At 45.5% G+C, this 22,136-nt stretch overlaps 1 protein-coding gene across 1 annotated transcript in view; it reads right to left on the reverse strand.

Annotated features, from left to right (window-relative positions):
• Positions 1–21,844, reverse strand: part of CLTRN (collectrin, amino acid transport regulator) — a 36,767-nt gene extending 14,923 nt beyond the window's left edge. Inside the window, exons 1-4 of the mRNA XM_041741845.1 lie at positions 21,690–21,844; positions 21,331–21,389; positions 16,967–17,052; positions 1,788–1,901 (exon numbers count right to left, since the gene is read on the reverse strand). Coding sequence (XP_041597779.1) covers positions 1,788–1,901; positions 16,967–17,052; positions 21,331–21,389; positions 21,690–21,747 — 317 coding nt within the window. The 5' untranslated portion in view covers positions 21,748–21,844. The remainder of the gene's footprint in view (positions 1–1,787; positions 1,902–16,966; positions 17,053–21,330; positions 21,390–21,689) is intronic.
• Positions 21,845–22,136: the final 292 nt, after the last annotated feature.

A 22,136-nucleotide genomic window follows, 5' to 3' on the forward strand; every position in this document is an offset into this window, starting at 1 on the left:
AGTAGATGATCACACAAAAACCTTTGGCATTTGATTATATACCCATTATCTTAAATGTTAATATTTTACAGAGAGCTAATGAGTTCTTATAATAGATATTTCTCCTTGGTAAAGAGAATAACTTGTATCTCAGTAACCTGTAAGTGCTTTGTGAGGAGAGTTACTTTTTTCATTTGTCTTTTTCCAGAAATAGTTTATTTCCTGAACTCATTCTTCCAATATACCTTTGCCCAACATTAATCATTTGAGGGACGGAAAGTGTACATATATAAAGTGTGCATTAACTGAAGTAAAAACAAATTGCATCCTTCTTCTTTGAAGACAAGAATACAGTTTTTTAAAAGTTTGCTATGATCACAAGAAGAGGAGGAAAGGAACTCTTAGGAAAAACTGTAAAATTTGAAATGGGTAAAATATATTACTACCTGGTGAATACACCTTTCTGGACAACTTATACCTTATATTTGCCTTTGAGTTATTTCACAAACCTGTAAGTAGTAGAAAATGGACATAATGTAAATGATTCTTGTCCATAGAAAATCAAGTGATTTGTGTCTGGTGGAATGTGATTGATCACTACCTGATGGACAGAATGGTGCATCTTTTTGTAAATGGACATTACCATTCCCTGATTCCTATAGATGCATGGTTCCTTGAAGTCTTCTTTGAACTGGTTTTACCATTTTACTGAGTTCCCTCATTAATTAACAAGATAATACAATTTTTAGTGGCATTTATTTTTAATTTGTATGAGAGCCACGCTTTTACCCTGCTTTTGAAAAAGTATCTTTTAAAGGCAAAGACTGTACATTAACTAAAGAAGCTAAGTCCTTAGAGACCCAAGAAATAAGAATATTTTTATTGGTTTTTAAATAAAAATCAAAAGTATGGGGAACCTGAGTGACTTAGTTAAGTGTCTGCCTTTGGCTTAGGTCATGATCCCAGGGTTCTGGGATCGAATCTCAGATTGGGCCCCTGCTCGGCGAGAAGGCTGCTTTTCCCCCCATCCCTCCCCACGACTTGTGTTCTCTCTTGCTCACTCTGCTCTCTCTTGCTTTCAAATAAATAAATAAATAAATAAATAATCTTTTTTAAAAAGTCAAAGGTATGACTTGTCCTTCAAAACGCCTTACATTTATTAACTCATTTAACCTTCTCAACAACTCTGAGAGAGAGGAACCATAATAACTACTCCCATTTTATAGATCATAAGAGGAAAACAAAAAGAGAGAAAGTAACTTGTCTGAAGTCAAGCAGTTGGCAAGAGGTAAAGTCAGAATTAAAAACCTAAGCATTTGGGCTCCAGAATCCACATGATGAACCATAACACAATAATGTCGTTCAACGTGTTCTTGTCACAAGAAGACAGCACTAAACATTCGTAGCTAATATTTAAACTAGGGTTCAGCCACAGCATGACTGACATTTGGAGTTGAATAATTCTTTGTTCTGAGGTGCTGTCCTGTGCATAGTAGGATGTTTAGCAGCACCCGTAACTTATGTCTACTCAATGCTAGTAATACCCCATCCCCATCCCTGCCTCAATCGTGACAAGAAAAATGTCTCCAGATATTGCCAATGTCTCCTTGGAGGCAAAAGTGTCCCTGGATGAGAACCACTGATCCAAACCAATCCATAATATAAACTAACAAAAGTAAACCTTTGACATATTAATAAATAAATCACTGTGAGGCAGAGAGAGAATTCTTCAAAATATATTAAAACAGTCAAGTTAATCAACAAGCTGATATGATATACCAGTAGAAGACATATTTAGTGGTAATTACCTTATGGCCGACTCTATCTCAACAGCAGGAAGGGTGTGATTTTTTGAAGGATCTGTAACCACAAACCAGAATGACACCCGCTGGGTTACATTGCAAAGTAGGACGTGGGAAATTCTGCAGATGATGGGAAAAATACATTAAAAGCAAACAATGACTAATTCCATTGGAACATCCACTCCAGAGTGATTACCATCTTAAAAGGTGTCTTAGCTATGAATAAAGTCATTTCTACCATCCTTTGTTTCAAAATCATATATTTAGGGATCATTCGTTAAATAGGAACCCAGCAAAATGAAAAAGTAAGAAAAAGGACACAGTAGAGAGTGTTAAAGGATCTCATTCTCCATCACGTGCTTACAGCATCCCTGCTTCCCCCAAACTGGGCCTCTTTCTGAACCACAGAAGCTTTTGGTTTGTCCTCATCAAGCTCTTTTTAGTCTCATTCAGCCTTGCACATCTCAGATCCAGACAAATCAGTTGCGCACCTTTGGTCCAGTACTTGCTGGCTGTGTTGGCCACACTACCGTCCATCTTCCACTCCAATACTGGAGCTGCCACAGTAAGAGACCTCCAGGCTGAAGTGTTCTCATCAATTTACCAGCAGCCTTTAAACGCTGTTTCTACAGTTACCAACTTCCCAATTGTAAAAAAGGGATGTGCCACACTACTCTATATACATATATTAGCACTAGAGATGACAGCAGAGAAATGACCTTAGTGTTCAGATTGGAGACAATTATATATGAATGTAGGAAAGATACAAAGCTTGAAAAATTATAGGAGAGCCCACAAACATCAAGGTTGTTGGGGCTAAGACCTAAGTCCTGAAGGGCTGTCACCGTTTCCTCGCGATGAGCAAAGTCGCAAGAAGGGGGCATCAGCAAGCAGCGTGGGAGATGGGAAGGCACGTGCCGCTTCCGTAAAGGTAACGTAAAAGTCTACTTTTGAGTCGAGCTCAGCTCCTCTCTCTGGCACAGAGCGTTCACGCGCTCCGCGTTCCTTCTGCGGTAACGAAACAGAGCGCCATTGTGCGCACGCTCCGTCATCGTGAGGGCCTGCCGGGGACGAGCGCGCTGCGTCCCTCCCGATGTCAGGGCGGGAAGCCCGAGGCCTCGTGGCCGCGCTGCCTCGGCCAGGCGCCGCGGGCCTGCGTGGGGCGCCGGGGGGTCCCCGGCCTCGAGGCACTTGCCGCGCCCGCCGGGACCCGGGACCCGGGACCCGTGACCCCTGACCCGTGACCCGTGACCCGTGACGCAGGGTTCCCACGAGGGACGTCTGTCAACCAACGGTCGCCCTGGCCCTGCGCACCTCGCGGCTGCGGACACAGACGCGGACACGGGGGCGCCTGCGGGGGCGACTTCCCGCGGCAGAGGCGGAGGCCGAGGCCGGAGGCCGGAGCGCGCCGCCCCGCGGCCATGGGCAGCTACCTGAGCTCCTACCTGGGCACCGCGAAGGACGCGCGGCCACGCCCCGCTTGGACGCGCCCCGCCCCGCAGCCCGGGCCCGCCCAGCGCCCGCCGAGCCTGGGCCAGGGCCAAGTGCTCTCCTTCTACCGCGAGCTGTGGGGCCGCCGCAGGCCGCTGCCCGCCCTGCCGCCCCGCTGGGGCCACACCCGGGGCCAGGGGGTCGTGGTCCCCAAGCCCTGGAGGCGCCTCCACAGCAAGCGGCCCCTCGAGGTCCTCACCGGCTGGGATGCGTCTCGCAAGAGGTGGGCCAGGCCCTGGCTTTGGAAAGCCCAGAGCCTCCTGAGCATCTGGAACATGGTGACCGTCAACGTCCCCTCTCCCGAGAGCAGAGGCAGCGTCTCCAGGGCTCCAGCCGACCAGGAGGAGCGCCCGCACCCCTGTGCCGAGGACAGCCCGCCGACGGCTCCCAGCCGACGCAGGAGAGGAAAGAAGAGGACCCACAGACCGCTCTGGTTTGAAGCCCCCAGCGGCAAGAGACGGAGGCTGAATGCAGAGCCCAGGGCCTCTGCCTTCAGGCCCGTATGGAGAGACGGAGTGGTCCCGATCTTCGTGCCCAGGCCCGGGCCTCTGACAAGGGGCTTCTGCTCCTGGCCTCCGCCTGTCTAACCGAACGCCCACCTGGGGCCGGCCTGACCCGCTGCCGCGACACCAGCAGCCCGGGGCCCTCCCCGTATCCTGAGCCAGAGTCCCGCCGCCACCACCCCCTGAGACTCAGACCCGCCGTTCTTGGCCCTGCTGCCCCCCCCCGCCCCCTCCGTGAGGCACTGACACCACCAGCCAGCCCTCACCAGCCCACCTGCCCCTCTGCCAAGGCCCCCAGCCCCGCCTCTGCTGATCCCGCAGGGCCCACGCTGAAGAAACAACGTCGCTATCAAAACCTCTGCCTTCCTCCTGCCCTGCCCTGGAACCCCACCTACCAGGAAGGCCTGCTTCTCCCCTACTTCCCCAGTTTCTGCCGTGAAAGCACTGCGCTTGTTCTATTTTAATAAGAAGAATAAGCAACTTTACTATCAGAGAGTGTCATTGTCTTTCTTTCAAAGGTACCTGTACTGGGATTTCGTCCGCACCATGCACTCTCGACCTTGGCACTGTCAACATCTGGGGCCACATAACTGTTGCTTGTGGGTGGGTGCTGTCCCCTGCTGTGCAGGCTTTAAGCAGAATCCCTGGCCTCCAGCCCCCAGGGGCCAGCAGCATACTCGCATGGTGAAAATACAAATATGTCCCCAGGCGTTGCCAAATATGCCAGGGCGAGGTGGGAGGTGGGCTGGATGGTGGGGGGTGGAGGAGGGGGGGCGGGGCGCGGGTGGGCGTGGGGGTGGGGGTGGGGGGAGGCACACTGGTGGAGAATCTCCGAAGGACAGTGACCTCTACTGGCAGAAACAGTCAAGCTGGGTCTCGCAAAATGCGCTATTTGAACACCCAGCAAAGATAGAGATGAATAGACTGAAGTGCTATATGCTTAGCAAAAACATTTCCCCCAGTTTTGGAGAATGCTGTGGAGTGTGATGGATTCAAATAGCTTGGCCCTGTTATTCATCAGAATATGCAAATTTGAAAACAATAAACTACTCATTTAAGCTCCTCAGGTTGGCAAAAATGAAAATGCCAATCACGTGAAATGCAGAGACTTGGAACCCCAGGCAGTGCTGCAGCTGTGAATGGGTCCAGCCAATCTACAGGAGCACTTGCAAGGGTTCCCTAGAGCACAGTGTGGCTACCGGAAACTCTTACACATGAGCGCGCGCACAACACACACACACACACACACACACACACGCACGCACGCACGCACACAAGCACGCGTGCGCACCCAAAGATTGGTGGGGATGTTCTTCCCAGCACTCTGCCAGGTCAGAGAACTGGGACAGTCTAAATGCCCGCCAGTAGGCGAATGCATAAAGTAAACATGCTACGTGCTATATCGAGGGGGTACTCTTCCACAAATTGAAGGAAAGAAATAGCCCAAGGATTCTCCACTCTTGGGCTCCTGGGCCAGATAATTCTGAGCATTGCAGGATGTGAAGCCGCACACCTGGCCTCTATCGCCCAGATACTGATAGGACCACCTCCAGTGGTGACAGTCAGATGCACCTCCAGGCATTGCCATATATCCCCGGAGGGACAAACACCACCCCCACTTGGAAATCACTGAAGTAGACAGAGCTATGTACTTTTCAATGACAGGTTACATCTCAGAAATACAGGGTGAGGGAAAAGATGGGGCTTAGTGCATTACGTGTACCATACGCCCTTTATATCATTTAAACAAGGGCAGAGTAATATTGCTGGAACAATAGGGGAGGCTAGGAACCGGGTAAGAGGTCATCTGGACACTTTGCCTGCATTGTTCTTTCCACCTAAAGCCTCTTTAACTACTGTTCAAACACGGCTTTCACGGCATTCCCCTTCAGAGAGTCAGAGGATATGCTGTAAACAAAGCAAAGTCCCTTCTCCCATGGAGCTTGCTTTCTAAAGGAGGTGGAGACAGAAGATAAACAAGTAAATAAATGGGGATCTCTGGGTGGCTCAGCGGTTTAGCGCCTGCCTTCCACTCTGGGCATGATCCTGGAGTCCCGGGATCGAGTCCCACGTCGGGCTCCTTGCACGGGGCCTGCTTCTCCCTCTGCCTGTGTCTCTGCCTCTCTCTCTCTTTGTCTCTCGTGAATACATAAATAAAATCTTTATTAAAAAAACCAAGTAAATAAATGGACACACTAGCAGGTACAGAGAAGTGCTATATAGAAAAATAAGGGAGGAGGAGGAGGAGGGGAGGGAGGGACACATACAATTCCACCAACACCACTGTGCCCCAAGTACTTTCCTGTGTCCCCATCACCTTGGAACTATGCCATCCTTTACCACCAGTTCAACTCTGTTCCTCAGGGTTCCCATTGGTGGCAACTCCTGCGTTCATGTAGAACCTCCACAAAGAGATTGAAAATATTTTATCTACCTAGATACAGAGATTCCTAGCAGATTCAAATTGTTGCCGAAAACACTAAGCTCAACGTTTTCAATGTTGACAGCTACTGTTAGATACAAAATGTCCCCTAAAAATCAACGTTGTGTCCCAAAGTGTTCTCCCTGCCATTTTCTAGACTTGAGTCAAGGCATTTCATGTTCCATGAGTTGCTAGAAAGGGTTTCATTTTTTAGAAAAGACTTTATTTATTTATTCATGACAGAGAGAGAGAGAGAGAGAGAGAGAGAGAGAGAGAGAAAGAGACAGAGACGCAGGCAGAGGGAGAGGGAGGGAGAAGCAGGTTCCGTGCAGGGAGCCCGAGGTGGGACTCAATCCTGGGTCTCCAGGATCACACACCAGGCTGAAGGCGGCGCTAAACCACTGGGCCACCCGGGCTGCCCGAGAAAGGGTTTCAGATCTTAGTGTGTCCACAAGGGTGCTGGTGACATTTTGAGTAGGAAATTCCCTATTAACATGGAACTGTCCTGAGCTTGGCATCAGGTTCATTCTCTCTCAGCCTCAACCCCTATTAATTGCCACAACACTCTCCAGGCATAGATGTAGCTCCCAAACACACCACATTTCCATAGGCTACCTGGATGGAGGCAGAAGCATACCCACATAAGAAACACTTGCAAACCTTATCCAAAGTGGCAAGGTTCTGAGAACCAAGGCAGACCAAGGTCTTGGAAGGCAAAGAAAGATGGAGAAACTGGCTCCATCACTAGAGTGGTCACTGAAGAGGCAGAGATATGGAACAGAAGAAGGACATTAGTGAAAAAGGGAAGAGGGTCTGAAAAATCCCACAGCTTAATAATATTGAAATAATGATAGTTCCTTAATTTTTACGTATCTATCAGGGTTACTTCATATAATGGCCGTAGGGATATGGGTGAAGAGTCTACAGCAGAGTTGCTCAAGCTGAGCACTGTTGACATTTTAGGCTAGAGAAGTCGTGCTTGTGGAAGGCTGTCTATTCTTTTGTAGGATGTGCAGCACATCCCCAGCCTCTACATGCTCCAGGCCAGCAGCACATTCAATTGTAAAACCTAAAAACATCAGAGTCCAAAATACCCTCGGGAGCAGTGCAGGGAAAAAATCCCCCAAGGTTGAGGACCACTGGTACACAGGATCTCGTTATATTATGTCTGCAAGTCTTGTGTAAACGTAAATGTATTTTTTTCTCATTGAACACACACCAATACAGGAGCAAAGCAGTTAGTTTTAAAGCTGCCTCGGTACAGTAAAATGACCTACAAGAATAAAACTAGGCAATGGATTAATAATAGTTTTGACGGGCTTCACTGCTAAGGAGATAACATACAAATGTACTTTGAAAATAAGAGTCATTCAAACCAGGAGCAACCCGGTGGCGCAGTGGTTTAGCGCCGCCTGCAGCCTGGGGTGTGATCCTGGAGACCCGGGATCCAGTCCCACATCGGGCTCCCTGCATGGAGCCTGCTTCTCCCTCTGCCTGTGTCTCTGCCTCTCTGCCTGCCTCTCTCTCTCTCTCTCTCTCTCTCTCTCGTTCTACCTCTGAATAAATTTTTTAAAAAAGAGTCATTCAAATGCAAGATATTGATAGCCTTCAGCATAGGAGTGGTCTTACTAATTATGTAAAATTTTTGGAAATTTTTTCTGTAACACGTTTAGACGTATCAAGAATTTATCAGGGAGCCACCCCCTGTTCTCCTGGCCTCATGAGGCACGACTTCCATCACTTGTGCAAGATTCACATGAGCGAGAAAAGGGAATAATTTTAGTTGCTGAGGGTCTTCAGCTAAAGAATATTAAGTATCATTGAACACCAATAAAAAATAAATTTATTATAAAAAAATAGAATATTAAGTATTCCTCCTACATGGTGGCTCTTCCGGTAAAAGGAATGTTAGGATTTTTAGCAAACAAAAAGTAACCTTCTGTTCAACAAATACCAACCATAGAAATAGAATTGTCAAGAAGCTTTTATACTTTGTTCAGATACAGGCAGTTGAAGTAGTAATGAGTAAGGCCACTTGCTAAAGGATGAGGTTGTGGGACAGGCCAGGGGAGAGCACACCCTGCTTCTGGAGACAGCTGTATGGCAAAGGCTGTAGAAGACAGAGAAACTCGTGAACTGGAGCTTCCTCCTTGTCTGGATGATGCTTTGAGAAATTAACCATGATGTCTTGGCTCCCCCAGGAGTGAGAAACAGAGGGCCAACAAGAGGTAGAACCCAGGCAGTACAGAGCTACCTCTTCTATGGCCATTGACACGAGATCCATCAGGGGAGTGTCTACTGAGGTAGAAGAAGGGGGAGAAATGGGTGGGTGGGCTCTCTTCTCTTGTGTGCACTGTACTCTGATAGTTAGGCCTGAGGTTTAAGCGCCTGGATGTTCAGCATGTTTCACTCACTCACAAAAGGGTACTCACAACTAGCATAGATTAGCCGGTATGGTTAGGGATGTGAGGAAAAGCGCTCCTACTGCAAGGGCTTCCAGATTCCATGACCCTTCCCAGAAGTGCAGGAGTGTAGTGCTAAGACCCTTCAACACCAAGGTCATAGTGTCTTGAGCCAACAAAAGATTCAAAACCAAAGAAGTAGAGGCATACTTCCTGAGATGCCTCAATTGGCTCACAACATTCCATACCCCACCTGAGAACAGACCCAGGACAGTCGGAAGGGCAAAGGGCTTCTAGATGTCATGTGGCTTGTCCACAGTTCTTGTCAGGAGGGTCTCTAATCCCTGTCCTGATATGAACTTCATTGTCTCCAAGCAAAGAACACCCTCTTTAATTTTATCAGCTGTGGAGTCACCCGGGTGATTTTTAAAAATCCTTAGTTTATCTTCAACACAAGCCTTTTCTGGGCCCTGGGACATGAGAGCAAGGCGCAAGTCTATGCTGTATTGGGAGCCCCTGTATTCCTGCCATGTGGCCTGTCTGGGCACTCAGTGAGCCTTGGGAAATGGATGGATGGATTGATAGATGGATGGAATGGAGAAATGATATCTCAAGAGAGACAAGCCGAGAAAGTAAATTGAGCCACGACCAAATGGGAAAGGGGGGGAAAGGAGGGAGGTTGCTTCTCCCAAATCATTGTTTACTCAACCACAGCTATTCAGACAACACAATGACAGCCGAGCTCTCCAGCAGCAGAGCATCCCTGAATACAGCGAGATTGGGGTGGGCCCAGAGGAAGTGTAAATGTGAGGGAAGTTGGTACTGAAATGGAAGTAACACGAGGCCTGATTGTACAGGCTAATTCAGTACTAATTTACTTAGCACCCAAAAGATACAAATTCCTCCATTCGTGGATTATGTACTCCTTGTGTGATTTCTCCCTGGTCTTTCTACCCAGCGTGACCACACTGAATGTCTTCTAAGATTTACAGGAGGTATGCCTGGGTGGCTCAGGGATTTAGTGCCTGTGTTTGGCTCAAGGGGTGATTCTCAAGTCCCAGGATCGAGTCCCACATCAGGCTCCCTATATGGAGCCTCCTTCTCCCTCTGTCTGTGTGTCTGCCCCCCCCCGTCTCTCATGAATAAATAAAATCTTAAAAAAATAAGATTTACCTGGAATGAAAAATTAAACAAGCAGTTACTGAGCTAAACTTGTCTTTGTAAAGTTTGTTTTGATGTACTAAGTAAACTGAAATACTTAAAATCTTCAAAGTTCTCATCACAAGAAAAAAAAAGCCTAAAATTACATACAAAGATGTTAACTAGACTTCTTGTGGTGATGATTTTGCAGTCTATACAAATATCACTTCCTTATGTTGTCCACCTGAAACCAGTGTAATGTGGTAGGTCAATTATACTTCAATTTAAAATTTAAGTAAATAGGGGCACCTGGGTGACTCAGTCAGTTAAGCATCTGCCTTTGGCTCAGGTCATGATCTTAGGGCCCTGGGATGGAGTCCTGCATTGGGCTCCCTGCTCAGCAGGGAGTTTTCCCTCTCCTCACCCCCTGTTCGTGTTCGCTCTCTTTCAAATAAATAATAAAATCTTAAAATAAAGAAATAATAAAAACTTTTTAAATAAAAAATTAAGTAAATAAACTGAAATGCCAGGAGCACAACTAAATAGAAATCCTACATTTTCAAGATTATAAATATAGGGGGGTCTGATGGAATTATTGGAATTTGCTTCAATAATCATTTTGTTCAACTCTTTTACAAAGTACTAATATCTGTATGTATCCTAATGGCTTCTCAAGCAAATCCTTGAAAAGGTAAAAATGTCCACTCCCTTTCCTCAAGTGTGGAAAGCCCTGGATTTATACTAATCCTCTACAATTCTGCTCCACTGCCATTTCTCATCAAGGGCGCCAGAGAGGCCTAACTGCATCCAAGGGGTGGTAAGAATCAGGCTCTTGTTTCTGGAAATCAAAGGACTAAATAGGAGCGGGGCTGCTGTTTTATAAGCACAAGACCATTAATCCCCTTACTGTGGACACAACAGCACGTTGTTCCTTTTTAGATCATAAGACTTATCCTTGAATAATTAGGCAGAGGAAGAAATCCATTCCATGTCCTACCCCATGGAGCTCAGAAAAAAAAATGTCATGCCTCAGTAAGACTTCTCCCTCTCTGCTAAAAGTGATAAATTACCCTAAAAGCCAACACTTGAGCAAATTAGGCAGGTACATTTCCCAACTTACTTGGGAAATAGACTACAGTCTAACCTTAGATTACATTTCTCTAGAAACTATCCTCAACATTTAAAAATTTCTGTGAAACTATTTTACTAAATTTGGCCTAACCCTTATTGTAATAACTTGAAAGCACCTAGTTGCCATCTTCCTCAAATTCATAAGGAATCTTCATGTAACCTGTTCTAAAGAAATCAGAACTTCCTGTCATTGAAACCTTCCCATACATCTTCCATTCTGCTTTTAAGAAAACCCAGGTAGTTTCAAGAAAACCACTTGATATCAATATTTAAGTAAGGACATTGAACGAGTTGTCTTGTTTTTGTCACATTTGGTCCACTTTCCTATCATGGCCCCCAGGCCCGGCTTCCTCGGTGTGGGCGCGATGCTGTGTGAGGCTTGGTTTTCCCTGTCACCTTGATCCCAGCAGGCTTTGGGACAGGTTCAAGTCTGTGCATTCAACCGCAGCCGTGCAGCTCCCCAGGCCGGCCTCAGTAGACCACGATGCGCAGAGGTTTCTGCTTCTCACCCCTTTGCCTTGGGCTGCCCTGTCAGCTCCTTCTCCTTCACTCCTTGGCAGCATCTGCAGCAACTGGTGGAGCTTTCCAGTCACTTCGACTTCAGAAAGAGTTGAGGGCAGTGGGATTGGAACTGGGATCAAAGCTGTCTTCCTGCCTCTGGCACACAGCTCCTCTCCCTCCAGCAGTGGCGGCCTAAGCGGGGTGCTCCACTGATTTACTTACTCCCTCTGCACACTCCTCCCCCCGACCCGGCCTGTCTCCCCTTCCTTCCCCCCACCCGCTCCATTCTCGCTCCTCTAGGAATGGCAAGGAAGAGGGGAGAGGGCTGTGGGCATCTACAGAAAGAAACAGCAAAGTTCCTTATCCTTAGCCAGGGCTCTTTGCGAACTGCCCCCCCCCCCCGCCCTGGCTGTTCTGCTGTTGGGGGTCCTCTCCTCTGCTGTGGTGGGCATCCTCAGGTTCTCCATTCAGAGCACCTGTGGGGCCCCTGGGGACCTGCCTGGGCACCTCCACACTGCATCTTCCCTGACGTGGGCGATGCACTCTCAACACCTCCCTCCATCTCACCCACTCCCAGGCCTCTAGTGGTACTCTCCCAGCCTCACGTCACCACCGCCTCCTTTCCCTGCAGTGGGTTCTCAGCCCCAAAGGCAGGGGGTCCCTCCAGCTCCCTCCTGCAGCCTCCACTTGGTCCCAGGAACACACTGCAGGGCAGACTACTTGCAAAGCTCTCCTCTCTCAACCCAGTCACTGGAGCTTGAATCAGCCTTTCACCTTCAGACTTCTCCAGCTACAAGGCAGGCTCCGTTTCTGTTCCATGGTACCTACGCCCTCAGGCACTGGGCTCACCATCGTGCACGTTGGGGAGCATCTGACGGGGAAATAATATGCCAGTCTCTGTTCTACAGACAGCCCCACTCTCTGTGAGTGGTTCTCTGCCTGACGTGAGGTAGACGGGGACACAAGCAAAGGTATCACAAGCAAAAATCACAAGCAAAGCACATGATTGCTAGTGTGGCAGGTGCCACAGCTCATCAGAATGGACACAGTTGTCAGCACCCCATCTGGCTGCATGGTGCATATGCGCTGGAACCCATGCCCACCCGGTCCTGTCCTGTGGGGAAGGGAGTGGAAACGCCACAGCCCTCTCTGCCCTTCTGAAGGGAGTGGAAACGTCCACAGCCCCTGCCCTTCTGACCCTCCAGCTCTCTCTCCCCCTGCCTGCTTGGGTGAAGGTGACTGGACCTGTTCAGCTGTCCCATCTGTCCTGCATGGACACAGCCAGAACCTCTCTCCAGGAAAATCATCCTCTTGCATAGTCAGTCAAGGGTGTCCTGGATCAAGGATATGCCAACCATTGGTTGCCAAGTATGCAAAAGCATCCTCGGGAGATCCTGAGCTCTGTATCACTGGAGGCGGTCAAGCTTGATGTAAGAGATATTGTAGTAAGGACTGGGTAAAAGGCAGAATGAAAGCGAGACTATTCATTATTCTCTTTATGATTTGATTGTCTTTAGTGAGTTACTTTTTACTGTTCAATTCTGTACATCTTGGTGTCTTCAGATTCTCTACAATATTCATAAAATCAATAATGAGGAAAAATAAGTAATAAACAGTAATATTCCAGATCTGGATCCCTGAAGCCATCCCGGAAATGGATATCTGCCACTGGGCTAGTCTGCTAGGGCTGCTGTAGCAAACACTACAGACCCTGTGGCTTGAACGACAGAAATGTAATTTCTCACAGTGCTGGAGGCCAGAAGCCTGAGATCAGGGTGTGGTCAGGGCTAATTTCTTCTGAGGCTTCTTCCTTTGGCTTGTGGATGGCTGTCCTCTCCTGTCACACCTGGGCTTTCCTCTGGGCACATCTGTGTCCTCATCTCTTCTTCTTGTAAGAACACCATTCATATTGGGTTAAAGCCCACCTATATGACCTAATCTTACATGAGTTATCTCTTTAAGGACCCTATCTCCAAATACAATCACATTCTCAGCTACCAGGGGTTAGGACTTGAGCATATGAATTTTCAGGGAATGCCATTCATCCCATAGCAGCTATCTCCAGGGTTTATTTTGTCCCTCACTGGCACCAAAAGACCGTTTAAGGCAGAAGAGTTAAAACCTGAGGCAGTTGCCAACTGCTGGTGTGTTCCATCCACCCTCATGCTGGAGAGAGGCAGTGTCTCTACAAAGTTGTTTTCAATCTTGTCTTGCATTTTGTGGTGCCCTTTCCCACAGGGGAAGCCTGTTTTTGTAAGGATGCAGGCTTCCTTATGGCAGCACATGGAGAATGGGGCTTAGCCATTGAACTGCATCCTAAACACATCCTTATTCATTAGGCAGCCCTCATCACTCAGCCTCCTGACAGCAGTATTGCTGGCCCTCGTACTGCTTGTGCCTTTACAGAAAGGTTTGTTGACCTCTGATGGAGTTTTGCACTTTTTGACTTTTTCACTGGGCTTTGGCAACAAGTTTCTATATATCTTGTGGAAGTGAAACATGTTTGCAAGTAAACAAGATCAGATAATCATAGACTTATACAATACCCCAATTAAAAAGAAAAGTTCAAGAGTGAATTCCTCAAAATTCATCTAAAATGTTTCATGCTTACTTTTTTAAAGATTTTATTTATTTATTCATGAGAGACACAGGGAGAGTGAGAGAGGCAAAGACACAGGCAGAGGGAGAAGCAGGCCCCATGCAGGGAGCCCAATGTGGGACTCAATCCTGGGTCCCCAGGTTCAGACCCCAGACTGAAGGCAGCGCTAAACCAATGAGCCACCGAGGCCGGCCCTATTTCATGTTTAAATTAACTTTTCCTAAGAATGGAAACATCCAATTTAACATAACCACTTACAAGGTTTAATGCAGGTACCCACAGTTAGAAATAGTATGATGAACACAGCAGTGTGTAAAGGCTGCTGACCAGAAGAGTAGAAGCTAAAGATACTATTTAGGGGAGGGGGTTGCATTGTAAGATGACAAGGGGGCTTTTTTTAATAAATTAATTTTTATTGGTGTTCAATTTACCAACATACAGAATAACACCCAGTGCTCATCCCGTCAAGTGTCCCCCTCAGTGCCCGTCACCCATTCACCCCCACCCCCCGCCCTCCTCCCCTTCCACCACCCCTAGTTCATTTCCCAGAGTTAGGAGTCTTCATGTTCTGTCTCCCTTTCTGATATTTCCCACACATTTCTTTTCCCTTCCCTTATATTCCCTTTCACCATTATTTATATTCGACAAGGGGGCTTTTTTAATTATTTTTTTCCTTTCCAATTTTTTTGCAAAGCAATCACCTAATTTTTTTTAGAAAAGTTAAAATGTTATAATAAATAGTTGTGGTAAGAATATGCAGTTTAAAAGGCATATGAAAAAAAAATAAATAAATAAAAAAATAAAAGGCATATGATATTTACCCCAAAGATACAGACGCAGTGAAACGGCAGGACACCTGCACCCCAATGTTTATAGCAGCAATGTCCACAATAGCCAAACCATGCAAGGAGCCTCGGTGTCTATCGAAAGATGAATGGATAAGGAAGCTGTGGTCTATGTATACAATGGAATATCACTCAGCCATTAGAAACGACAAATACCCACCATTTGCTTCAATGTGGATGGAACTGGAGGGTATTATGCTGAGTGAAGTAAGTCAATCGGAGAAGCACAAACATTATATGGTCTCATTCATTCGGGGAATATAAAAAAAATAGTGAAAGGGTTTAAAGGGGAAAGGAGAGAAAATGAGTGGGAAATATCAGTGAGGGAGACAGAACATGAGAGACACCTAACTCTGGGAAATGAACAAGGGGTAGTGAAAAGAGAGGTGGGCGTGGGGTTGGGGTGACTGGGTGACGGGCACTGAGGGGGGCACTTGACAGGATGAGCACTGGGTGTTAAGCTATATGTTGGCAAATAAAACTCCAATTAAAAATAATAAATAAATAAATAAATAGCATATGATAAACACAAATACATTTTTTTCTAAAACTATAAAATAGGAATGGAAAAAAATAGGAATGGAGCTCACCTTGGACGCAATTTTGTTTTACTATATACCTCCTTCTTTTAATTTTTTGAATCATGTGAACATATGAACTATTTTAAAATATGTATGTGTGTGTATACACAAATACATATATCATATGTTTATTTTGCTTCCCCAAATACTACTGTTCTGTTTCATTCTTTATATTCACAGCCCGTGTATGAGTTTGAGGGAGGCCAATAAATAGTGATCCTCTTTGTCAGGGTCTGAATCTTTACAGAATTAAGACAAAAGAATGAGCAGATGGGAGACCAAAATAAAAGGCCAGGTTGGAGGACACAATATTAATCAGGAGGAACGTTTTCTTCCTAATTAAATAAAAAATCCTGAAAGGAGATAAATCCATTTATAGTGTCCCAGATAGAGCTGAACTGGGGGCACAGATCACATATGCTACAATAATATGCAAGATACTTAACACCCTTTATGCTGTGGCACCTGTCCATGGAAACTGTTCTCATCTACACATAGCACATCCAGCCATAGAGTTGCGTGGCCTGCCCACACAGGGCCTGACTCTGTACTTCATGTAGGGAGTAGCACAGAAAAATGCCTGCTGTCTGAGAGCAGGCCTGCTCCAGAAGAGTGGGGAACCCACAGAGAGCTTCTCCTCTCAGCTCACCAATCAGGTCCATCATTTCTCCTCTCAAGGGGAAGAAGGAGAGAGGAAACAGAGAAAAAGCAGACGTGTTACCTGAATCACAAATAGAGGTAGAAGGAAACATTACAAATAGAGATGATTCCTCTGGGAGAATAGAAAAAATGTAGAACTGTATAAAGTTATATTAGCACTCCTAAGAAAATCACCAAAATGCTGTGAGAGATGCCAACAATGGGATGAACCTATCCATATGTGTTTCTAAAAGGAGTGCTATGGACTGATTTGCTCCCCTTCCTCCCCTAACCCCTCCTGTGACTGTATTTGGAGACAGCCAATGAGGAGATAATTACAGTTAAATGTCATCATAAGGGTGGAGCCCTGGTGGCATTAGTATTGTCATTAGAAGAGACACCAGAGAGGTCCCTCCCACCCTTCCACCCCCCTCAACAAGGAAGAGGTCTTGTGAGAACCCAGTTCTAGTGGCGTCTGCAAGGCAAGAGAAAAAGCCTCAGAATGAAACCTACTTTGACGGCACCTTGATCCTGGCCTCGCAGCCTCCAGAACTGGGAGAAATAGGTGTGTGTTATTAAGCCACCCGGTGTGTGGTATTTTGTTACGGCGGCCCTAGCAAACTAACACAATGAGAGCAGAATTCTAGCTACCTGTCTACAAGAGAAACTGTATGTACATAAAAGGAATGTAGAACAAATTTATGGCATATGACTACATCTAAAAAATTTTATCATCATAGTGCCTATTGAACACAGCATTGTTGGAACATAATATAAACTGTAAGGTAAGCTAAATTACAAAAGGTTTTCTAAATGTTACAATGTGGATCCTTTCTAAAAATTAGGTTATTTTCAAGATAGAATTTTGAATTAATGCAGGTCTCAAATAATACTGCAAATAGCCAATTAAGATTCTTTACTGTTTACTTACTCTGTTGTTTCTCTGTTGGGAACTTTTCTCATGGAGAAAGCCACCATTGCTTTGAAAAGATATTCCTCATTTGTATCCCAGACATACTAAAAGAGAAGTAAAATAGAAAATGTAAGAGGCATAGGATAAAAAATGGCCCAGTGGAATCTAATTGTGACCACAGTGGTGATATTCAGTGCCTGCCCGCCCCCCTTTCTCTTTCTCATACACTGAAGACTAGAGATCAAGATAAATCATGTCACAGTAATTTCAGGATAGGCTTTCTTGGCCATTCTATCATTCCAAGTGTGGTGTACTTTCCCTTGCATTATCTTCTTCACAATCTGCAGTATTAGAGCCAGTCAACAGAGAGGGCATTTGGCCATCGTATCCAGGACATCTACAGTCAGTTCCCTTCCTCCCTTACTTCTCTCCCCTCATAAACTGACTACCTCTCTCAGCTTCCAATCCTTTGCTAACATTGTACAATTTTCCTTTCCATTTTCTTAGCTGGAAACTTCAGTGTGTGTGCATATTGTGGATTGACTTGTGTCCCTCCCCCCAAAATTTATATGTTGAAGTCCTAACTCCCAGTACCTTAGATAGTAATCGTATTTGGAAATAGTGTCTTTACAGAGGTGATTAAGTTTAAATGAGGTCACTAGGGTAGACCCTAATCCAGTATGGACTGGTGTCCTTGCAGGAAGAGGAAATCTGGACATAGCCACATATAGAGGGAAGACAATGTGAAGGTACACAGAGAAAATAGCCATCTACAAGCCAAAGGGAGAGGACAAAAACAGATCTTTCCCTCACAGACCCCAGAGGATCCAGCCCTGCTGATATCCTGATCTTGGACTGCTAACCTCCAGAATTAAAAGAAAATAAATTTCTATTGTTTGGCCACTCACTTCATGGTACTTTGTGATAGCAAGACTAGCAAACTAATGTGACTGAGCACATATTTTAGGTGAGTAATCAAGTATAACTAGAGAAAGTCCCATAACAGGGTTTAACTCTAAGTTCATGATGACCTACTCCCAAATTAGTTGGGAACCCCTTAGGTCTCTGTCAGTTCTCTCTCTCTCTCTCTCTCTCTCTCTCTCTCTCTCTCTCTCTCTCTCGGTTCACAATGACTATTTCAAACCTCCTTCAGCTCCCCTCTCCCCAACCAAACTCAGTGCTTTCCCTTACACTTCATACTCATTAGATGCTCTTATCTCGTAATTTTCCTTAAGTCATCAATTTAAACTCCCCCATCCTCCTGACACGAAACAAAAAAACTCTATAGGCACATGTTATCCACATCTTCCCCCAAAAGGCTGAATGTTGCCCCCAAAAGGCTGAATGTTGCATTTCTCTTCCTGTCAATGGCTATTCCATCCACCTGTATTAGGAACACTTCCCGGGATGCCTGAGTGGCTCAGGGTTGAGCATCTGCCTTCGGCTCAGGGCATGATCCCAGAATCCAAGGATTGAGTCCCACATCGGGTTCCCTGCATGGAACCTGGTTCTCCCTATGCCTGTGTCTCTGCCTCTCTCTCTGTGTCTCTCATGAATAAATGAATAAAATCTTTAAAAAAAAAAAAAAAAAAGAACTTGTAGAATATTCAAAAAAAAAAAAAAAAAAAGGAACACTTCCCTCTGCCCTTCTCAGGATCTAAATGATATCAGTTTCCCCTCTCCTCTATACACTGGACTTTGACTTTTAGCCATGCTCAAGCCTTCTCATTAGAACACCAAAACCAAATCACTTTCCTCAATCCTTCTTCCTCCACCTACTGCCACCTCTCTCCTGCCCTCCACAGCCAATAACCTCAAAGGAGTTGTCATACTTGCATCTTTACCTGTTCACCTCCCACTTATTCTTAACTCCCTCCATCATCCGCTTTCCAGTCCGACCACTCCACAGAGATACCAGTGACCTCCACATGACTCCACACAGTGAGTGCCTTTCAGTCTCATCTTGCTTGATCTGTCAGCAGCATTTGATGCTCTTGAACACTTCCTTTAACTTGAAGTTAACATCACTTTTGTGATACACATTCTGGTTTTCCTCCTGCCACTTTGCCCCCTTTGTAGGCTCATCCTCTTGTATAAGGGCTTCAAGTTTTAGAGAACCGCAAGGCGCTATGCTAGATTTACCCCTCTTGTCACTGTCCTTTCTCCCTCAGACCGCCATCTACTCCATGCTTCCAATATCACCGTAATGCAAATGACCCAGGAATGTATATCTCAAGCCCATCCTGTCCTCGCCTATTCAATAATACCTCACACTCAACAAGTCCAAAATTACAGCCATGATTTTCTTGTCTATACCTGCTTTCCTGACTCACAAGTGGGTCATCGCCCATTCAGTTGCATAATTAGAAACTAAAGTGTCATCCTTGATGACTCCTTTCTCCCTTTCTTTCTACTTTTGTCCCTTCTAATCCGCCTGCCACACTGTGACCAGAGTGTTTTCTAAGCACTAATTCTATCATAACATCTCTTCCATAAAACTCCCACTTGCTTTAAAGTAATAGCAAAACTTCCTAACACAGGTTACATATTCTTTAACCCAATCTCTCCTTTCTACCCGAGCTCATCACATGCCATGCTCTACCTCACTGCTCCAGTTGCAGAGACCTCAGCCTCAGCCTTCCTTCCATTCCCTCCTCTCACCAAGTTCCTTCCTGTAATAAGCCTTTGCATGTTCTGTCCCCTCTGTCCCTTTTTCTTTTATTCTCCAGCACATCTCCACTCATGCTTTAGACCTCATAGTAAATGCCAAGTACTAAGGCCCTCAACAAGGCCAAAGCCCCCACATATTTCTCCTTCCTGCGATACTGGTCAAGACTGCACATTTCCATTTCATTTACTGAATGTTTAATGAACAGTCAATCCTCCCAATACCATAAGCTCCACGGGGGCAAGGACAAGACTGATTTATCTGCCGTTGCATCCTCAAAATCCAGCATGGTGCCTGCCCTCGGAGGATCCCGAGATAAATAACTACACTCCAGTAGGAAGAGTAGATTCAACAGTCAGACTGCGTGGGTTCAAATCTCATCTCTGTCACTTGCTGACTTGAGATCCTGAGCAGGTTGCTTAATTTCTTTGTACCTTGGTTTTCTCATGTACTCAACGAGAGTGGGAATGCCCATACTACCTTTCTCAAAAGGTTGTTGTGGGGGCTATGTGAATTGACGTGAGTAAAGTGCTCAGAAGGGTCCTTGCTGGAAAGTAAACTAAGTTCTTAATCAATGCTGGCTGTTATAATGATCATTAGTCACTAAATGAATAAAATAATATGTTTTTGATTTGGCCTGCAGACACAAAATGTACCTCTAAGTTCTCTTAGCACTCTCTTATTGCTTCTACCCTGAGGCATCTTAATATCGCCTTCTATTGCGGAAAATTTTCACAGACCACATGAAGATACTAAAACTAGGATTACACAAATCATCTTAACTTGACAGGCCATCCTGTTCTTATAGCTACATGTGCCTCATGAGTATTTTTTTAAGTTCAATTTCATAAGCACATATTTCATGTTGTTACTTTGAGAAAAATGGAAGAAACTTCACATTAAAACTAGCAACTTTTCAGGGCACCTGGGTGGCTCAGCAGTTGAGCATCTGCCTTTGGCTCAGGTTGTGATCCTGGGGTCCTGGGGTCAAGTCCCACATCAGGCTCCCCACAGAGAGCCTGCCTCTCTCTCTCCCTATGTCTCTGCCTCTTTCTCTGTGTCTTTCATGAACAAACAAATAAGATCTTTTAAAAAAGAACTAGAAACTTTTCATCCTATGAAAATCTGATGTGGGTGAAATCGTGCCATCTTTTCACTGACTAGAAAACTGAGACAAGATCCAAATGACGCCAATGGTGAGGCGCAGAGCCCAGCCCAGACCTGAGTGCCCAACTCGGGCCCTGCAGCTCCACTATGTCTGGCTGAAGTGTTCGAGTTTACCAGATTGTTTTCTTTTTTAAGGTTTTATTTATTTATTCATGAGAGACACAGAGAGGCAGAGACACAGGCAGAGGGAGAAGCAGGCTCCCTGTGGGGAGTCCAATGCAGGACTGGATCTCAGGACCCAGAGATAATGACCTGAGCCAAAGGCAGATGCTCAACCACCCAGCCATCCTTGGCAAATTGTTTTGTGTAACACAAAACTTCACAGATTTTCTAGCACATACTGCAGATTGAAGACTTTAGGCAAAATCATTGTTTAACAAGTTCCATTTTATATATATATATTTTTTTACTTTAAGACAGTGTCAGATTTGAGGCTTTTAGAATTAATCTCTATGAGTTCAAGATAACTGGACAGAGGCTCATCACTAGAGAAAGTGCTGTTATTAACAAACAAAATTAAAAATGAACATGCAGGTTCACCACTTACTGCTTTATCTCCCAGAGCTGTTCTGATACTAAATCTTACTTTAAAAGCATTCTCTGCATCTGCCAGAAAGACAAAAAAGAGCAGGTGATGATAAAAATCTGTCAAAACATGAAGTTCAAACATTTAACCGACTCAGATCAACAGAACACAGAACTTCAGTTAAACTACCCCCAAAACTGAACGTTTAACTACAATCACCTTAGATGGTTTAAATTTTTCTTTCAAACTCATACAACAGTCTCAACTTTCAAGCCACAACACGCCTGCAGATTTTGAAAAAATAAAGAGGTCCTTCAGTCAAAGGCTTGTCAATCATTGAGAAAACTGCTACCCTATTTTTAAGTTTCACGGCTACCTACCTGGCTGACACAGTTGGGCATGAATCGCAGGCACCAGGACAAAGAGCAGGCGCAACATTGTTTCAGAAGGCAAAACACAAGGCAAAGGAAGCGGGGAAAATCCACGCTCCACTTAAAGCTGCCTTAGCCATTCTGTGACCCGGATTAGAATATCAGAGAAACAAGCAAGCCACCACCTAGAAGGTTTAATGATTAAACCCCATTATTTGGGTTAATACTTAGATAGAAGCAGCCCATCTCCTGTCAGTTATTTACGAAAATCTATTTGGAAAACAGATTAGTTGTCCTTTCTGAACTCTACCTCCAGAGAATGTTTCCTCTGCTGACTCAAAGCCAGAATCCTCTCCCGCCCCTCCTGCCGTTGCCGTTGCCGGGCTGAGGGCACTGTGGAACGACAGAGCCCTCTCTAGACGTTTCCCTTCGCTCCAACTTTCCATCTTTTCAGAG

Source organism: Vulpes lagopus, chromosome X (assembly GCF_018345385.1).
Source record: "Vulpes lagopus strain Blue_001 chromosome X, ASM1834538v1, whole genome shotgun sequence".
Taxonomy (NCBI): Eukaryota; Metazoa; Chordata; class Mammalia; order Carnivora; family Canidae; genus Vulpes; species Vulpes lagopus.